Below are 18,465 nucleotides of genomic sequence, written 5' to 3'. Positions count from 1 at the left end.
ATGGATGATCCTAAACCTCTCAACATTTCAGATCACTTATTGTCATTTCTCCTAGAAAAAAAAACCTTTCTCTGTGAAAATCAAAAGTTGAACTATACTACTATTTAAATGACAGGCATGTTTATTTTTCAAGACTTCAGTTCTTCAAAGCGTTACAGCTATAAAACAAATTACTCCTAAAAGAAATGTAAATGTTGCCAGCTACTTGCTGCCCCTGAAACAGATAGAATATTTAAATTCAGTCCTGAATTAAAATGTGCATGATTCTTTTTTTTGAACAGTGCATACTTTTTTGGACAATTAGTCTTAGTCAGTCTTAGCTCATAAACACAAGATGCTTCCCAATCTTAGGAGGGCAGGAATGGATTCATAATTCAAGCTAAACAAAGTAAACATAACTATCAAGCTCTTCTGAGATAACTCCAACCAGTTTTACAGGTTCAGTGTTGTCAAATAAACCATATAAACAAACAACATACTGTATATACTGTACATTATAAAAGAAATCATAGGTTTAAAAAAGTAGTAAAAAAAACTGTACACAGTAGAAAACAAAAGTATGTACAAATGTACAAAAGATCCAAAATATCCAATCCATTATGCTTTGGTCAATCACATGGAAGTAAGTGGTAATGCCTAATTGTTTACAAAAAGTACCACTTGCATAACAGGTCAAAGTGAAACAAGATACAAAACATAGTTGGGATTTTTCCCCATGTATGCAGTTTTAACACTGCAGCACCTACTGTACATTTACCTCTAGAACTGGCTACAATTAGCTGGCTAGAATTAGCTACCAAATATCCCAATGACCTCTACATGTTGGTCATTCCTGCTCCTGATAATGCCTAGTGTCCCTTTCTAGGTACAGAGAGGTACCTTTTAGGTACAGCTTGCTGATCCTGCATTCATTACAGGACCAAAGGACCACTTCTGAACATAATATGAAAAATACCCATTCAAGGTTAAGACAGTGGACCTTTTTGTGAAATGCAGGGTTGCTAAAACCCATCAATCAATAGAACGCCCAGAAAATATTCAAATGAGAAACATAAAGGAGAAGATGGGGCCTCATGGGGCCTGCCCATGTCCAGACTCATCAGGAAACATTTCACAAGCAGAGATTCAGTGATTGAGGACCAGTGGTCAACCTGCCATGCTGTGTTTCTGTTTTTCTTCTTGATGATTGAGCAACAGACATCCAGGTCATACCCATCTCATTTAGCCGATCTGTTGTCCATCATGTCTGGGAACAGAGACAACAGAGACAAGAAACAATTACTTGTTTGAGCCACTATGTGTGTGTGTTTATGGGTGTCTATCATTATCATGTATTAGACTGTGTTTATATCGTAGTAGTATATAGTAGTAGTGTATATCTGCAGTGTGTCACCTTTCAGTGTCTGATGGACCTCGTTTGGCAGGTCTTCCAGATCCTCCAGACTCTTCCACAGGTGGGACACAGTGGCCTCCCCCGGCTGCCTTCTGCTCTTCCACTCCACTAGCATCTTCAGCTTCTGCATGGTCACGTCCTTCTCTGCTGCCTGGATGTCCTCCAGCTCCCTGGAGCTCAGGTCTAGATAGATGGCCACCTGCTTCCACTCCCTCCCCAGCCGCTTGGCCACCAGCAGGAGCTGCTTCTCTGAGATGTCCTGGACCTGGGACAGGACTGCTTTCACTCCGTCTGGAAAAGACACACAAAACACATAGGTAGTTTATTTCATTTCTGCAATTTCTTGACAGAGAGATAAATCTGGACGTACAGCCAAGTTTAGCTGTGTTTAGCTGTTTTCTGTTTAACTTGATTGAAACGAAACAAAGGTGTAATCAAAGTCGTAATAATAAAGAAGTGAAAGGTCACCTGACTCGTCCTGCCATCGAGGTCTTTTATTGGCCAGTTCTTCCTCTGATGCACTGCTGCTCCTCTTTCTGCCTATGAGAGAGATGGAAGTGTCTGTCAATCAAGCTGTAGCACTACAATGCTGAAAAGCCTGCTGTGATGTGAAAAACAAAACTGAGTTCAAACTTAGGGATACTACAAGAAAATCATTAAGCTTACTGTCTGTCCTTTTCCTTGGCTTTTCTACTGTGTTGTCCACACAGTCACCTGAGAGGAGGCAAAACATAGGCATCATCACACTGTAGTACTCCAATTACACATGTGCACATAAGCTCAAATACAAAAAAAAACACCTGGACAAACAGGAATGTAGGACACTGTGCACATAGGTACCTTCTCTAATGGTGGCAGACCATACAGTCTGGTCTGAGTCAGTCTCTATGAGAGACAATTTGAAGGGAGGAGGCTGCTCAAAGAATGCTTCAAAGTAGCCTTTCAGCTTGGTCACTGCAAGGGTAAATGGCAAGTCCTGCACAGAGACATATACATATATAAATATAATATCAATTTAATTGTGTAATGCACACACAACAAATGCAAACTACATATTAATTCCTTTGCATGCGGCAATCACAACATAGGCCTTTTTGTTGCAGAATACATAAAGTTGCAATATACACGTTAATGGTTAATGCATATGAGCGTACACACATGCATGCACACAAGCACACACCTCGGGGTTGATCTCCCCTTCTGGCTCGCTCATGAGACGGTAACGCCTCTCATCCAGCTTACAGGTGGGCGGCTTCTCTATCTTCATGTAACGCCTCTTAGAGCTGCGCACCTCCTTGCCGATATCCTAACACACACACAAGGTCAGGTCACAACGAAGCAACAAAAGAGAGACAGAGGACGTGAGAGCTGAGTCAGTTCCTTCCTTCCGATGAGCGGGTTGAAAGGTTATTAATACCCAATACGAACAATTTTTTCCATGATCAGAGGGGGAGCTCCTCATTGGTCAGCTTAGTGGGTGCTGGTCAGAGCAACGTATACACTCTGCCCATTCTACTGACCGCCAACACCACGACTAATAGACAGATTACAACACTCACCAGATGGAAAAACACACAAGACTGAGTTTTAGGAAGTGATCTATGACCGTATCGTTTTTGTGGTTTACTATCGATGTAGTATTATTATCTTCAGAAATACATTCTCACGCAAACACGAACACACTTCCTGAGTGACTTTTACTCTAACGCGTGACAGGAAGACGGGGCTTTATTACCACACAACAAGCGCGTTAGTTCAGGCAGAAGACAAATCATGCCGTCAGCTGATTGGCTATCAGCTGTCCCATCCAAACAGCACATCAGCTGATCAGTATGAGCTAGCTCAATCACCTTTATATTATATAATAATAATAATAATAAACTTTATTTATATAGCACCTTTCAAAACAATTGTTACAAAGTGCTTTACAATAAATAAATAAAAGCATGAATAAAAACACTAGAAAAGAGAAGAATAGAAAGTAAGCACAAATAAATAAAATGAAATGACAATCATTATAAAAAATGGCTACAGCAACAAGATCAATGGAGTAAAAATAGAGCTAAGAAACAAGGAAAAAAAGCAAAACACAACTAAGAAATAAAAATCACAGTAAAAAAGCCTTTACATAAAAATGTTTTTGAGGAGAGACTTAAAAGAAAACACAGAGTTTGCTAGCCTGAGATTCTCAGGCAGGGCATTCCAAAGTTTAGGAGCCCTGACGGCAAATGCCCGGTCACCTTTAGATGCAAGCCGGGAGGTGGGAACGGTCAGAAGGGCCCGGCCTGAGAATCTCAGGCTGCGCTTCGGCTCATAGGGGATTAAAAGGTCAGAGATATAAGTAGGAGCCTGACCATGTAGCGCCTTGAAAGTTAAAAGCAAAATCTTCTATCAATTCTAAAACTAATAGGAAGCCAGTGAAGAGAAGCTAAAATGGGGGTTACATGGTCCTGCCTTTTACTCTTAGTTAAAAGCCTTGCAGCTGCATTTTGCACTAATTGCAGGCGAGAGAGGGACTTTTGGCTTAGACAGGAATAGAGAGAGTTACAGTAGTCTAAGCGAGATGTAATGAAGGCATGGATAACCTTCTCAAGGTTGGCAAAGGACAAAAAGGACCTTATCTTTGATATGTTCCTCAACTGAAAGAAACAGGACCGTACCACACTTTTGACTTGTTCCTCGAAACAGAGGTCAGAACCAAAAATTACACCCAGGTTCCTAGCGAAAGGTTTAATATTGGCTGACCAGCTACTAAGTTTACATTGAATTAGGTTGATTGAGTTTTGAGGCCCAAATACCACGATTTCTGATTTGCTATCATTGAGCTGGAGGAAATTTTGAGACATCCAGCACTTAATATCGGAAAGGCAATTATTAAGGATATTGATGCTGGTCGAATCACTAGGATTTAGGGGAATATATAACTGCGTATCATCTGCATAACAGTGAAAATGTATATTATATTTGCGGATGATATCGCCGAGAGGAAGCATATAGATGGAGAAAAGTAATGGGCCCAGGATTGATCCTTGAGGGACACCATACTTAAGAGGAACAGAAGAAGAAACGCTATTTCTTATCTCAACAGAGAAAGTTCTATCAGCAAGATAAGAACTGAAAAAACTGAGGGCTGAGTCAGTAAGCCCCACCCAGTTTTCCAGACGATCGAGTAGTATTGCATGATCAACCGTATCAAAAGCTGCGCTAAGATCAAGGAGTATTAGGATTGAGCAGAGACCTTTATCTGCAGCAAGCAAAAGATCATTAGTCACCCTTAGGAGGGCTGTCTCTGTGCTGTGGTGGGTTCTAAAGCCCGACTGAAATTTCTCAAAAATGTTGTTGCTATTCATGAAAGAAATCATCGGCACAGATACAACTTTCTCAAGGACTAAAAACGGTAATTTAGAAATAGGCCTATAATTGCAGAGGGCATGAGGATCCAGGTTAGGTTTTTTCAAGAGAGGTTGAACAATGGCATGTTTAAAGTAAGAGGGGACCAGACCAGTAGACAGTGAGATGTTTATGATTGAAAGGATGTATGGGGCAACAGTACCAAGAATGTGTTTTAACAGCTTTGTTGGGATTATATCTAAGGTGCAGGATGAGGATTTCATGTGGGAAATAGTGACAACTAGAGTCTCAAGGGAAATGGACTCAAAACAGCTAAAAAAGGTATGACAACTAGGTGGGGTGGACAGATCTTGCCCAGGGGGCGGGATCTGTCCACGAATAAGATCCACCTTCTCAGTAAAATATCTGAGAAAGTCCTCACATCTTTCTGGGGAAGCCTCCATAGCAGTTTGACTTTTAGGTGGAGTCAGTACAGAGTCTAATACAGAAAAAAGGATTTTAGCATTGTGACGATTGTTGGATATCAACTCAGAGAAATATGCTGCCCTTGCATCCTTAACTGCTTTTTGATAGTTTGACATGAGATCTTTTAAAATGTCCAATTTAATTTGTATTTTTTCTTTTTTCCAAATGCGTTCAGCGTTTCTGCAGCCTCTTTTTAGAGACCGAGTATGCTCATTTAGCCAGGGCAGAGCTTTCGGTTTTATTGGTCTAGCTTTGAGGGGAGCTATAGAGTTTAGAATGGTGAGACAGGTATCATTAAAAACAGTGAGGAAGCTGGGGCGGGCTATTGTAAGTGGCAGTAGAGAAAGCCTCACCGAATTTGGAGACAGAGGAAGCATTGAGGATGCGAGAGTGGACAGTTGTACATGGAGTAGAAATGGGGGCAGAGAATAAAACATTAAAAAGAATGCATTTGTGATCAGATACAGGGACATCATCAAGAACCAAATTATTTGGGGTAAGACCAGCAGACAGCACTAAATCAAGTGTATGGCCTTTGGAATTGGTAGCACCTGTAACTGACTGAACAAGATTAAAAGACTCAATAAGATTGACAAAATCATGAGAGAGAGTGAGGGTAGGACAGCACACATGGATATTAAAATCACCAAGAATGAGAACTCTGTCATAGACGGGCATAATAATTGAGAGGAGCTCAGAAAATTCTTCAATAAATGTGCTGTTAGGTTTAGGTGGTCTATACAGTAAAATACATAAAATAGACTGGGCTTTTCCGGCAACCAGGAAGCTGAGATGTTCAAAGGAGTTAAAATTACTAAAAGAAAATGGGGAACATTTAAAATTATTTTTATGAATGACCGCTAAACCACATCCTCGCCCAGAAGGTCTAGGCAGATGGAAATTAGAATAACCAGGGGGAGTGGCTTCAATCAATGGCAGCATCACCCTGACTCAGCCAAGATTCTGTCAGCATAAAAAATTCTAGGCCATGTGACATTATAATATTCTGACAGATAAAGGATTTGTTGGTTAAAGATCTGACATTCAGCAAACCAAACTTTGTAGATATGTCTACAGAGACAGTTTGTAAAGAGGTCAGAGGCTGGATATTGATCAGATTATTGCAAAGGGCAGTGGAGAGAGGCACAGGTGGAATAAAAGGTCTAGCAGTGATACATACTGGGATATGGTAGGAAATTGAGTAGTCAGCAAGAAAATGGGGGGGCGGGGGAGGTAAACAATGGAAACCATTTCCTACCTTTATATGTCTTTATAAATCTGACAGCTCACAGCCACACACTGCTGATCATTCATGCCACTGCTGCTGTTGACCCAAGTCGATGCAAAAACTCCCTCCACCACCCCAACCTCCTCCTGCTATTCTCTGTACACAGGACGCTTGTGCAAGCTATCTCTGAATTAGGTCTGGTTTTGTGTTGGTTTTCATATTATTGAATGATATAGGCCTATGTCTACTATGCCTTGGGGGGTTTATTGTGCTCCCTGCAGAATCTCTTGCATGCTGCTTGCATTCATCTGATTAGAATCCTCAAGAGCAGAGCCTTTTCCACCAAATACAACTGTATCACCATTTGTTGCTATAAATGGTCCAGTCTCTTTTGATGTAAGTCTGACTGAACTTATAGTAATACACACACCAATGGCATCAGTTATACTTGCCATTGTTTCTCCTCCATTCAGGGCACAGTTTAAATATGCAATAAGTATGATTTTTACTGTCCCATGGCACAAAAATACCATACCATAATACATCTGCGGGGTTTTGATAGGGATGTTGATCAGGTGCTGAGATTACTGGCTATCAAAATTCAATTTGACAAAGCAGTATTATTATTATTATCATTATTATTATTATACTTTACGTTGTGATATACAGTATATTAGGTCTTCACTTCTGTTGAACCTCTGTTGAAAATGTAATCTATTTTGTCAGTTACAGGCCACCGTAAGCTGTGCCAGAGACCTGCTGACCCCCCCACCCCGCCCTCCCCCTCCCTCACCTTGATGTCAGAGGAGTTGTTGGTGGCCAGATAGATGCGGAAGCTGTAGTTGTTGTTGTTGTTGTCGATGCCCAGCTCCTTGTAGACCAGCACCACCCCATGGTGCTCCACAGACTGGTTGGTCTGGACGATGGGACCAACAGGGGACAGGGACGACACATTCCACTTCACATGGCTGCCTGAGTGGTCCACCGTTGGCTCAATGACTGGACAGTTGTCCTTAATGTGTAGGACACTGAATGTCATCTCACTTTCTGGGTCTGTGTGAAGACATGGGGGAGGGAGAAGGGAAGGTTTGATGTTTGGCATGGAACAGCTTTAAACTATGTGTTACTTGAAATTCTTCAGTCAATACTTCCAAAAACAGAGATGATTCTTGTAAAAAATTACTTGTGAGCAAAAGCTTTAAGATGACTAATAACTATTAAAAACCCATATACAGTATGTGCTTTATATTCACACCAGCGATAATTTAGTAAGTATAGGTGTACATTTTTTCAAATGTAATATATATATATATATGTAATTTTGGAATGACAGTCTTGAATTCATGACAATTTTGGGGGGAAAATTTGGATGGATAAGTTGGGTAAAGATAACCTCCCAGTCTGACAGCTTTGTTGGAAATGCCTGGTGGTCATAGCACTGCTGTATGGGCCAGGAAGTCACTGCAGGAAGCCGCCATCTTAATCTACCTTTTCCATTATCATACTTTGGTCCAGGGGTATGATTCTCGCTTTGGGTGCGAGAGGTCCCGGGTTCATATCCCGGACGAACCCTTCTCCCGAATTTACCCTCGGGGATCAATAAAGCTCATCTTATCTTATCTTATCTTATCCAACTGTGAAAATACAGCTCTCTGCTCCACCACCCAACCCAGAGCGAGTCTACGTTCTCACCAGCCAGGCACAGGGAGTGGGGGAACTGGATGGACTTCAGGACCGACGCATCCTTGTTGACCGTGTCCACGTTGAAGATGGGTCCAGCAAACTTCCAGGAATCCCGGAGGAACATGCCGAACTTGGACCAGGACAGGACGGAGTAGCGTACCAGAACCTGCTCTGATACTTCAAACACCAGGCCTGTAACCGAACACTCATATGTCCCCTCTCCTTCCAGCTGTACCCTAACACACACACACACACACACACACACACACACAATCAATGATACATAAACAGTCAGTATTAATGAGACCAGACAAGACCAGTGGGCAGATGGAGAGCGGCTGCAGAGACAAGTTGTCGATACTCACTGTAAGCGTCCCTTTGAGATCCTCCTGGGGGTAACCTGCTCGTTGCCATGGCTCTGTCAGACAAACCAACACCGCCTCTCATTTAGAATCATCAAGAGCCATATTTCTGTTAGAAGAATATCTGGTTTGGGCAAACTTGCTCAAACTCACCTGTTGGATGGCTTTGCATTTTTCACAGCATAATTTGAAGTGCATCTCATCTGTCAGGACGCATGTAACAAGAAATAGGTTGTTAGTTACAAGAAAACTGACACCATCTCCAGTGTGCAGGTCATGCTGTAACCTCAGTTAAGACTTGTTTGTTAATCTTTGGATAACAGATAGTACCTTTCCCATTAGAAACCTCTGCTTCAGGTCCAGGCGTTGGCTCTGGAGGGTAAAACAAGAGAAGTCCATCATTATCATATGAAAGGGGCTGAAATCCTGCGTAAAGCCCCTGGCAGACCGAGCAATTTTGTCCAGCTTTGGTTCTGATTTTACCATCCTGGACAAAGTTTTCACATCAGATTCTAAGCTCCAAAAAAGCTCCGGTAGTGTCAGAAATGTTGTGGCATAATCATGCACTGTGGACGGTGTTATAACGTGGTTATGTATTCCACTTAGTGACCAAGAAGAACATAGTAGGCAATGACAACAAGCTGACGCAGCAGTCCAGATGTAAACAACAAAAACATGTCGATTTTGAAAAAAAAAGGCCAGTCTTACAGTCTGGCAACGCTGATATCAAGATTTGTACTTGATTCGTTTTGCACAAGCTGACATGCAATAAATGCAAAAGACTTGAGGGAGTCAAGATGAGGCATTCAGAGTTTGTTCAGACATGATTTTGTTTCATGCTATGTTTCTCTCACCATTATTAGAATCCACAGCATCAAGTTCCTCAATGTCTGCAAAGAACATTAAGGAGATAAAGTGAAACCTTTTCTAACACTGTGCGTTCTTTATCTCACAATATCCTTGCATTTCCAGGCGCACACAGAGACTCAGAGCTCAACTATGAATTGATTACGGGATGTTAGTTCCTACCTCCCTCTCCTCCATCCTTCTCAGCGCAGCCTTCTGTGGAAAGACAAAAGAAGAGGGGAGGGTTAGGAACAGAGACGTGGAGGTATGCAGTGTGGAAGAGCGGCATGATAGGTCCGTCTCACCAGAATCCTCGTCCTCCTCTTCATCGTCCTCTCCCTCTGAGCTCTCCTCCGTGCCGGCGTTCTCTGTTAGAAATTCAGCGGAAAGTTTTCAAATCTCTCATGCATCCCTCTCATATGGATTTATTTAAGTAACAAGGAGTGAAAGGGATTGATCGGACAAAGTTTGAATGTTACAAGAGAAGGGATTTGGGTGTAGTGCGCTGGATACAAAATTAAATTTGTATATACAGTAAGTTGAACATAAGAAATGAAATGTCAGAAGAAGTGAGCTTTTCAGCAGATGTCTTAACATGTGTCTTAAGTTTGTGAACGAGTTATCAGGAATGACCAACTGATTTATTACACTCACCTGAGCCACTGCCGTCACTTTCAGTCAGATTACCTGTAACAACACAAGGTTAACCAATTAGTAATTGTTTTGAGGTTAATGCTGAGGGGTCTGTAGCGACTGATAATAACTAGAAACACTGCTGGATACTGTAATAACTTGCCAAAATGTAATAAAACGTCCCTCTAAATCGGTCATAAACGTGATAAAACCTGTTGCAAAATCTTTGTCAAAAGGGTGTAACATATTTATGACTAATGATGTAATCATATTGACCAATAACGTGAGTTATTGCAGTTGTCTTATTCTTACAACATATCACATTATTAGTCAGTATTATTTTTATATCAGTTAAAATGATGTTACACCCATTATGAGGTAATATTTGCCAGTTGATGTATATGATGAAATTATCTGGAAATGTGTTACTTTAAAAGGTTGAATTACACTTTCAACCGATTAAGAGGGACATTTATATTACATTTTTACGGTTATCACATTATGTGGCAGTCACTGCATTATCAGTAGCCACAGGGTCAACTCTCAACTTTAGTTCCTCTATCCCCTAAAAACCACAGCTGGAAAGGGACAGGCCCTCTGCAGAAAACAGAACCACACAGCACACAAAAACCTGTAAATGTTGTATTTATCATCATTCACTTATTGCAACCGAACATATTATTGGATGGTGATGAAGGGAGAGTAACATGCACATAGAAAACATTTATGCTGTTTTGTTTTTTACTTTCAGACTAACCAAGTTCTATTTGCGAGCAGAGAAAACCTCAAGTGAAACCACATAGAAATGCCCTTTCAACTCATCTGTGCATTATACTTTTCACTCACCCTATTTACTTCAACGTTTACTTTCCATATTTGAACTTACCTATACTGCACTATCCTTTAAAAAGGTACAGCCCCCCAGCGACAAAAAGTCCAACTCTTTACCTTTTGTTTCTGAGAATGTGTCCAGTATATGAAATTAGCGTGCTTCTGTGTTTATGCACATTTAGTAAAAACAATATGCGTCTTCTTCATATTAGTCATCAAAAACACCCTCAGCACCTCAGCTTTTACTCCCCTAATATCTCCCTCATTCCTTTGCATCTGAACTGAGGCACCCTGTAAAGAAGCCTCTGATAAGCGCCATGCATTAACAGTCTGGCACATTTATATAGATGGATCCAGGGGAGCCGCTATCCCTTTCTGCCCGGCAGCAGTGAGCGTCCGTGGACCGGGCCATCTGGCAGAGTGCCTGGCTGGCTAATGGATGGAGCCCATCCTCTCTGGGCCACAGAGTTTTATCTCAGACTAACAAGCAGACACGGCCATCTCTGCTCCACTCGCAGTACCTCCCTCATCAATCTCTCTCCTCCACTTCTCTCCATCTGTCTGCTTCACCTCTCTCCCCACTCTCTCTCCCCCATTCCTCTCCCCTTGTCCTCATATGCCTCCTACGGCCTATCTCTCTCCCTGCTGCTGCCTCATCTAAGCCAGCAGGCATCCCTCTCCACTCCGGCACAGCCTCTTCCCTTAATCAGACTGACAAACAAGGTGGAGAACTAACACACACACACACACACACACACACACACACACACACACACACTCTACAGCTTCAATGCTTTAAATCTTTTCACAGGTGTTGCCTGCCATCTGCTGGTCTAAAAAAAAAAAACAGCAAAAAACCAAAGCAGGAAACTAAAAGAAGGGCTGACCTGTAGCATAACTCTTGCCCTTTAAGGCAAATGATAAGAAAAGTAGAGACTCAGAACGGTAAAGAGAGACAAAGAGAGAGAGCGGAAAGGAGAGGAAGGAGGGAAATAATAAAAAAAGGAAAATGAAAGTGACGAATAATAGTTGGGGATGCACACTTTAGAGAAACCGAATACTGAAAGGCCAGAAATGTAGGGGTATATTTTGACTCCAACCTGACCTTTGAGGAGCAGGTGATGAGGGTAACGCAGTCCTGTTTCGTTCAACTGAGAAATATATCCAAAATCAAACCATTCTTATCTTCTACTGACCTAGAGAAGGTCATTCATGCTTTCATCTTCTCCCGACTTGACTACTGCAACTCCCTCTACTCCCTCTACCCCTCCCTCAGTCAAAAGTCCCTCTCACGCCTCTGGCTCCTACAGAATGCAGCTGCCAGGGTTTTAACAGCCAGGTGCCAAACGTCCTTTCCCTCCACTGGATGCCTGTCATTTTTTAGAATTGATTTCAAGATTGTTCTGATCACTTTTAAAACTAGTCTAGGCCTGGAAAATCTGTTAACCCCATATGAGCCAGGGCGCAGCCTGAGATCGTCGGGCAGAGCTCTGTTGGCTGTTCCTCGGTCTAGACCAGTGATCCTCAACCTTTTTCACATCAAACACATTTGGGCCACGGAACCCCATTTGATACGATTTTGTCTCTCAAACTCAAATCTGAGAATATTTTTCTTGTTAGACATGATTTTGTCCAGAATTCGATGACTATCTGTATTGTAGATAGAGAGATAACAGTGAACCTATGATCAAAATAGTATTCTTCTACATTCTCTAATTTTAAGTTTGAAGTTTAACAATTCACCAATTTGCTGGGGACCCCATGGAACTCTCTCAAGGACCCCTGGTGGTCCCCGGACCCCACGTTGAGAACCACTGGTCTAGACTGGAAACTAAAGGTGACCGGGCATTTGCCGTTAGAGCTCCTACACTGTGGAACAGCCTGCCAGAGGAAATTAGGCTCGCGAAGTCTGTGTCTTCTTTCAAATCACTTCTCAAGACACACTTCTACAGACTGGCCTTTATGTAACTGTTTTATCCTGTTTTTAAATCTTGTGTTTTTGCCCAGTGCTTTCGATTATTGTCTATCTTTTGAGCTACTATCTGTCTTCTGTATTACTGTCTGTCTGTCTTTTTTGAGTTGTTTCTCTTGTTTTCTGTAAAGCACTTTGTAAACTCTGTTTTTAGAAAGGCGCTATACAAATAAAGTTTATTATTATTAATATTAAGGTGCTGGAGGAGTCATCACTGTAATCATTGTGTAAAAACACTGGCAACATTTTAGCAACACGTAGCCCTACTTCTGCTCTGGGAGAAAGTGAAAAGAGAGAGAGCAACAGAGAGTGAAAGGGGAGGGAGGGAGGGAGGGAGAAATGGGTTTGTGTTTACCTTTTCCGTCAGGAGCAGGGATATCTCCATCTCTGTGGGGTAGAAAAGATAACATTGAAATAACTTTTAATGGGTTTCACCATGAAATCAGGCAAGACCTTGAGGGGATAAGCAGACCGCTTTTGGAACAAGTTAAGAGGGAAGAAGGCATGGGGCTTGTCAAATTGTGCAGCTGTACCATCTTGTATCAATGGTAGTACACCACTTCCGCTTTCGCAAAGGAGCGCACACACACACACACACACACACACACATACAGTTTAGAGAAGCACAAAAACAGGAAGCGTGTGCATGCTGCCAACATCTCACATTCTTATATTTCTAACACCAACCCATCCTGCAGTGAGGAAGCCTCACCTTCCCCCTAGCCTCCAGTGTGACCCACTTTCAGACTGCTGTGTGATGGACGGGAAGCCGGCCATGGAAAGGTACTGGGTGGATACTCTTGCCATTAAACAAAACTGCTGACATTCACAGGGAGACTGCTGTATCAACGCCCTTCCCGCTGATCTACTTCCATAACTGTCACTGCACATCGATTTCAGTGCCCTCCAGCATCAGTAATAACTGCATTACAATTATAATGCAATTGCATACCAGCCAAAAGTTTGGACACCCGATTGAATGTACTAGGTTTTTCATTATCTTAAAGCCATTTTGATCTAAAGGCTTATGCTTAAATGCTTGAAATTTGTTTTTTAGACAAATATAAATAGTGAAGTTGATGCCTATGTATGAATTTCTTTCCAAAGCCTTTGCCTTTCCATCAAGGCAAAGGGCGGCTACTTTAAAGAATCTAAAATGTAAGATAGTTTTGATCTGTTTAGCACCTCTTTGGTCACTGCATAATTCCATTTGTGTTATTTCATAGTTTTGATGTCTTCATTCTAAAATGTGGAAAATAGCAAAAATAAAGAAAAATGCATGTGTCCAAACTTTTTACTGGTAGTGTATATATGTTTGAAGTAATTCAGCGTGACTATTTAGCTCTCTGAATCTGTTGGTGTGTGGAAATGAGGATCGTATACAAACAATGAACAAAATCCAAGTGCAAATGTGCCATCCACATGTTGCATCTGAGCAGAGGACTGGTGCAACCTGTTGACACAGCCTGAGCTCCAACAAGTGGCAACAGGTCTGAGGTCTGCCCAGAGCCAGAGGGAATAGAGTGTGCCGTCACACAGCCAACCGCACAAGAAGAACAAGTTCACCACCAAGTACGCGTGGAAAAGTAGGTCACGTCTCGCCCTGTGTCTGTGGGCTTTTCCTCTTTCACTCTCTCAGTCGTAAAAATACAAAGAGCTGGGTGATCAAAAAGCAAAGTTGTGCGTGTGGAGATAAGGAATATTACAACTGATCAAATATTACCCGAATATTTGGCCTCTGTTAATCATGATAAGCCAGAGCGCTCTCCTATTGTTTTCAAACATCTGCACCGGAAATACTGTTTATACTCTTCAAGGTCATGTCACTCTCAGCTCGGCCAGACAGACATAATCACAACAAAGCTGTGGCTCATTAGTTGCCGTGGTAATCGTTATCTTTAAGCAAACTTTGCCTCCCATCCTTGAGTCCATCCCTCAAATGTTTTCTGACGTGCCGTGCGGTGACCACACTCTCTGCATGAGTTCTCAGGCTCTCTCTGTCTCAACCCCTCTCTCTCTGTCTCAACCCCTCTCTCTCTCTCTCTCTCTCTCTCTCTCTCTCTCTCTCTCTCTCTCTCTCTCTCTCTCCTCACTTCTGTTTGGTTCTCACTTCCTCTTACAAAACCCGATAGCCAAATTTTCTCACAGGCTCTCGCTTCATCTCTGGTTGAAAGATAAAGATAAAGATAAAGGCCACAACATTTATGTTTCAGACAACTTTGCATAAACACAGTGAACAGAGAAAACATGTGAGTGCAGATAAACTATTGTCAGTTGGAAAGCACAGTCTTTAGTTTAAAACAAGACTGTATCACAGTGCTAAAAAAAAAAAAAAAACGAACCTTTGATACTTTCACTCATTAATACTATGACAATAGATTGTAAAAAAGACTATGACTCACTGCTTTCATTGCTGTATAGTGATAGTGATAGTCATAGACTGCCTTTATTAAAGATATGTTTCCGTAAGCAGCCTTTTCATCAAACTTAAAAACACAGACACAGTTCAGCACACAGTGCCATTATGGACATGGTACATTTAATTCTAATTTCACTGTGTATCATTGCAGGATGTAGTATCATGGCATAATACCCCGTGTGTTTTGTTCATTTGGGGACTTTTCCCAGCCCTCATCACTTGGTGAATGATATCCAGGCAACAACAAAGCAGCATTCCCTAAGGACACTGAGTCGCCAACATCACCTCCCCTGCCCGGTCTGCCTGCCTGTGGTTCACAGCACAACAGATAGGCCTAATTAATATTGTATAACTAACTATTCAGAAGGACCTGAAAAACAGCTACCTTTTGTGTGCTGATTTCAGCTTAATCTATATGAATACTGTACATTGCATTGTGGCTAGACGCTGATAAATAATTGCATGTGTCATGGCTTCATATCATCATCATCCGTAACGAAAAACTGAAATATAGGAAGTTATAGTGGGTCTGTTGTTTATAGTGACTTCCTTGTACTTGGTCAACTTTCTCTCCTGTGGTATCAATATAATATTCCTATAGGGACTTATAGTGTGTCTGTTGTACTCAATGGTGAGCTTATAGGTCATTTCTTGATCCTTTGATCCATTTATTCCCATTGGGACTTTTGCTGTGATATTTCTATTTTATCCTTCAGGAATATATTATAGGTTTACTGTAGTCCTTTATCGTGAGTGATTAGCTTTGTCATTATCAAACAGGGAGCCTACTTACTTGTAATACAGTCTCCAAATAGACAATAATAGACAGTAGTGACACAGTGAGTCATCACTATGCAACAACACAGCAGCATGCAGAGGAGAGAGGCTCCAATGAGCAACAAAGAGATAATGGCGCCCTTCTTCCTTCCACTTTAGATCTGTGTTCAATTAAAGATAATTGCACCGAGGGAGCAATTATTTCTATTATAGGCTTGTTTGTTTTCCTCAACATGCAGAACCAGATTAACGCTTAGCCGATAGTGACAGAGGTCCCACTTCCTGTGTTGAGGACAAGCCATTTTAGCTTTGCATCCAGAGCGGGCATTATTTATTGTCCACACTATAAAGGCAAATATATCTGTATAAACCTAGTAATTAAACACATGCTCATCGTGCCTGTATTTCTCATAGTAATTGCACAAGGCTTATCCTTACCCTTCCTCCAGGTGACAAGCTGCTCCACAGCTCGCCATCTCCGCCACCATCCTCTCGTCGGTCACACACTCCGCTGTACTTTCTGTTTCTCCACCGTGAAGCTGCGGACTGTAGAAGCACCTGGTCCCTTTGAGAGGTTATTTGAGCCTAGCATCGGCTTTCGGTGTCTCCTTTGTCCACGGACACTTAAAAGCACTACGTAAATACTGCCGCAGTGAGTCCTCGTGGTTTAATAACTTGGACCCACTTGGCCATTCGGGCTAAGCATCCCTTCTTCAGCACAATAAAACACTTTAGTTTAACAAAAAAACATTACATAGCTCCCAAAGCCAAAAAAAAAAAAAAGTCAACAACCGCTTTTGCAGTCTAAATGTGGTGTTACTGTTTACCATCAGAAATCCTACACTTGTGTGGGTGCATAAAAAAAGCGCAGATCTTACAATCATTCTTCCCAATAATGAGCCTATTGCTTGCACAGGAGAACTGTAAAGATCAGCGTTAGTGCGCAGTTGCGGCGCAATGCATAAAAGCGACCCAACGAGCCCTGGTGGTGGGCGGGGATGCATCATCCCGCCTTTAGTGTGAGAGCTTTGTAAGGTCACATTGACATCAGGGGTTTCCAAACTTCTTAACATCAGGGACTCCCTGTTAGATATATAGGTCAGGCTGGGGAGCCGCACTGAGTGGATGTTTGTTGTCAGACATTATCTAAGGCAGAAATGCATGTCTGGCCTGTGGCTGGTGGACTGATAACAGTGGAGAGAGTGAAACCTAATATCAGAATAGACATTTTCATACGTTCTGTCATTATGTCTGTCACTGTGCTGCTAAAGCAAATGAAAAAATCCTGAAATTAAACTTTTACATATTTTGCTAGGGACTAGGGGAATAATTATTCCAATGGAGTAAAATGTAAATAGGAAGAGAATGGTGTATGATAGTATTATGCAATACTAAACTCCTACTATCATATATGTAATACTACCATGCAAGCCTTGTACATAGGCCAAATAAGTCGTCTGTATTAATTGGAGAGAAAATTTTAAATTGCACATTTTCTCTAAATACACACAGAAACAGTGCAGCCACAATCCCACAGTGCAAGTAGGTCACTTTGAGCGGGAAAACGTGCACATCAGATTACAAGGCTGCACTACAGCCAAGACACCAGCAGATGTCACATTAGACAACAGAAAGAAGTAGAGAGGTAGACTACCATGCCTCACCAGATTTCTCTTCTTGCACCGGAAGACACACAAACACTTCTCCACCTCTCAAACACGAATTGTGTTATTTGACATAATGAAGACAGATCAGAATATCACAATACCACATGGTGAATAGTAAAATGTGTAAGGAACCAGCCAACTTTCTTTTTAACAATTGCATAAGCTTGCTCAGAGAGAAGAGAGAGCAAGAGAAGGAAGGAGAGCTCTCTGTGAGTGTGTGTGATGTCCGGAGGGACGAATGAGTGAAGGATCAAGGGCTTTCCTATTGATCTTCCACTCATTGATCCTTTTCCTTTTTCCTCTCTCCATCCATCCGTCTCTCGTGGAAGGATATGTAGTTTGCTAGGTTATATAGTTTGCAATATGGTACATAGGATTTATGTCTGTGTGTGTGTGTGTGTGTGTGTGTGTGTGGAGGGGGGAGGGTGAGAGAGATGCAGAAGACTTCAGAGAAATGATCCAAGTCTCAGAGTCTAAAGGGAGAGATCAGCTCCTCGGGAACAGGGAGAGACGACACAACATCAGGCTGAGAGGCGAGACTGATACCCCGGGAAATGAGAGGAGATAAACTGAGAGGAGTGGAGGAGAGGAAAAGAGAGACGAGGACATGGCTGGACGGGAAAGGTCAGGAGGAGAAGAGACGGAGGGGAGGAGAGGAGGAGAGGAAATCAGAGAAAAGAATAGAAGAAAGAAAGGGGGAGAAGGGGGAAGGAAGGAGGGGAGGACAAAGGCCTTTCGCTTGTGCTTTCATGCTGTAGCTGCACTTAGTACAATATGGAATCATGTGATATCTTGATTGTATTGTAACCCTCAAAAGGTCGGACAAAAAGCAGGTCTC

At 42.0% G+C, this 18,465-nt stretch overlaps 1 protein-coding gene across 2 annotated transcripts; it reads right to left on the bottom strand.

Annotated features, from left to right (window-relative positions):
- Window positions 1-264: 264 nt before the first annotated feature.
- On the bottom strand, window positions 265-16,757 carry LOC139933718 (uncharacterized). 2 transcript variants are annotated; one of them, XM_078284383.1, is made up of 17 exons: window positions 16,399-16,757; window positions 13,120-13,151; window positions 9,983-10,015; window positions 9,634-9,696; window positions 9,512-9,544; window positions 9,337-9,372; window positions 8,813-8,854; window positions 8,636-8,685; window positions 8,486-8,538; window positions 8,130-8,356; window positions 7,231-7,490; window positions 2,574-2,699; window positions 2,234-2,369; window positions 2,060-2,107; window positions 1,862-1,933; window positions 1,394-1,684; window positions 265-1,246 (listed from the first exon to the last, which is right to left on the bottom strand). In XM_078284383.1, exons 1-17 carry the CDS (start codon window positions 16,446-16,448, stop codon window positions 1,218-1,220), a joined length of 1,581 nt encoding a protein of 526 aa, XP_078140509.1. In that variant the 5' UTR covers window positions 16,449-16,757; the 3' UTR covers window positions 265-1,217. The 2 variants fall into 2 exon arrangements, with proteins under 2 accessions (XP_078140509.1, XP_071784010.2); XM_071927909.2 differs by lacking the exon at window positions 9,983-10,015.
- Window positions 16,758-18,465: the final 1,708 nt, after the last annotated feature.

The sequence above is a fragment of the Centroberyx gerrardi genome, chromosome 6 (assembly GCF_048128805.1).
Source record: "Centroberyx gerrardi isolate f3 chromosome 6, fCenGer3.hap1.cur.20231027, whole genome shotgun sequence".
NCBI classification, from domain to species: Eukaryota; Metazoa; Chordata; class Actinopteri; order Beryciformes; family Berycidae; genus Centroberyx; species Centroberyx gerrardi.
This window is presented reverse-complemented; position numbering and strand designations above follow the sequence as displayed.

What these genes read in the sequence shown, in the direction of transcription:
- LOC139933718 (XM_078284383.1), bottom strand. Translation starts at nt 16,448, where the DNA reads ATGGTGGCGGAGATGGCGAGCTGTGGAGCAGCTTGTCACCTGGAGGAA. An exon ending in GAAGGATGGAGGAGAGGGAG is followed by an intron (nt 9,373 to 9,511) that starts GTAGGAACTAAC and finishes TGTTCTTTGCAG; the next exon opens with ACATTGAGGAACTTGATGCT. An exon ending in AGAGGTTTCTAATGGGAAAG is followed by an intron (nt 8,686 to 8,812) that starts GTACTATCTGTT and finishes GCGTCCTGACAG; the next exon opens with ATGAGATGCACTTCAAATTA.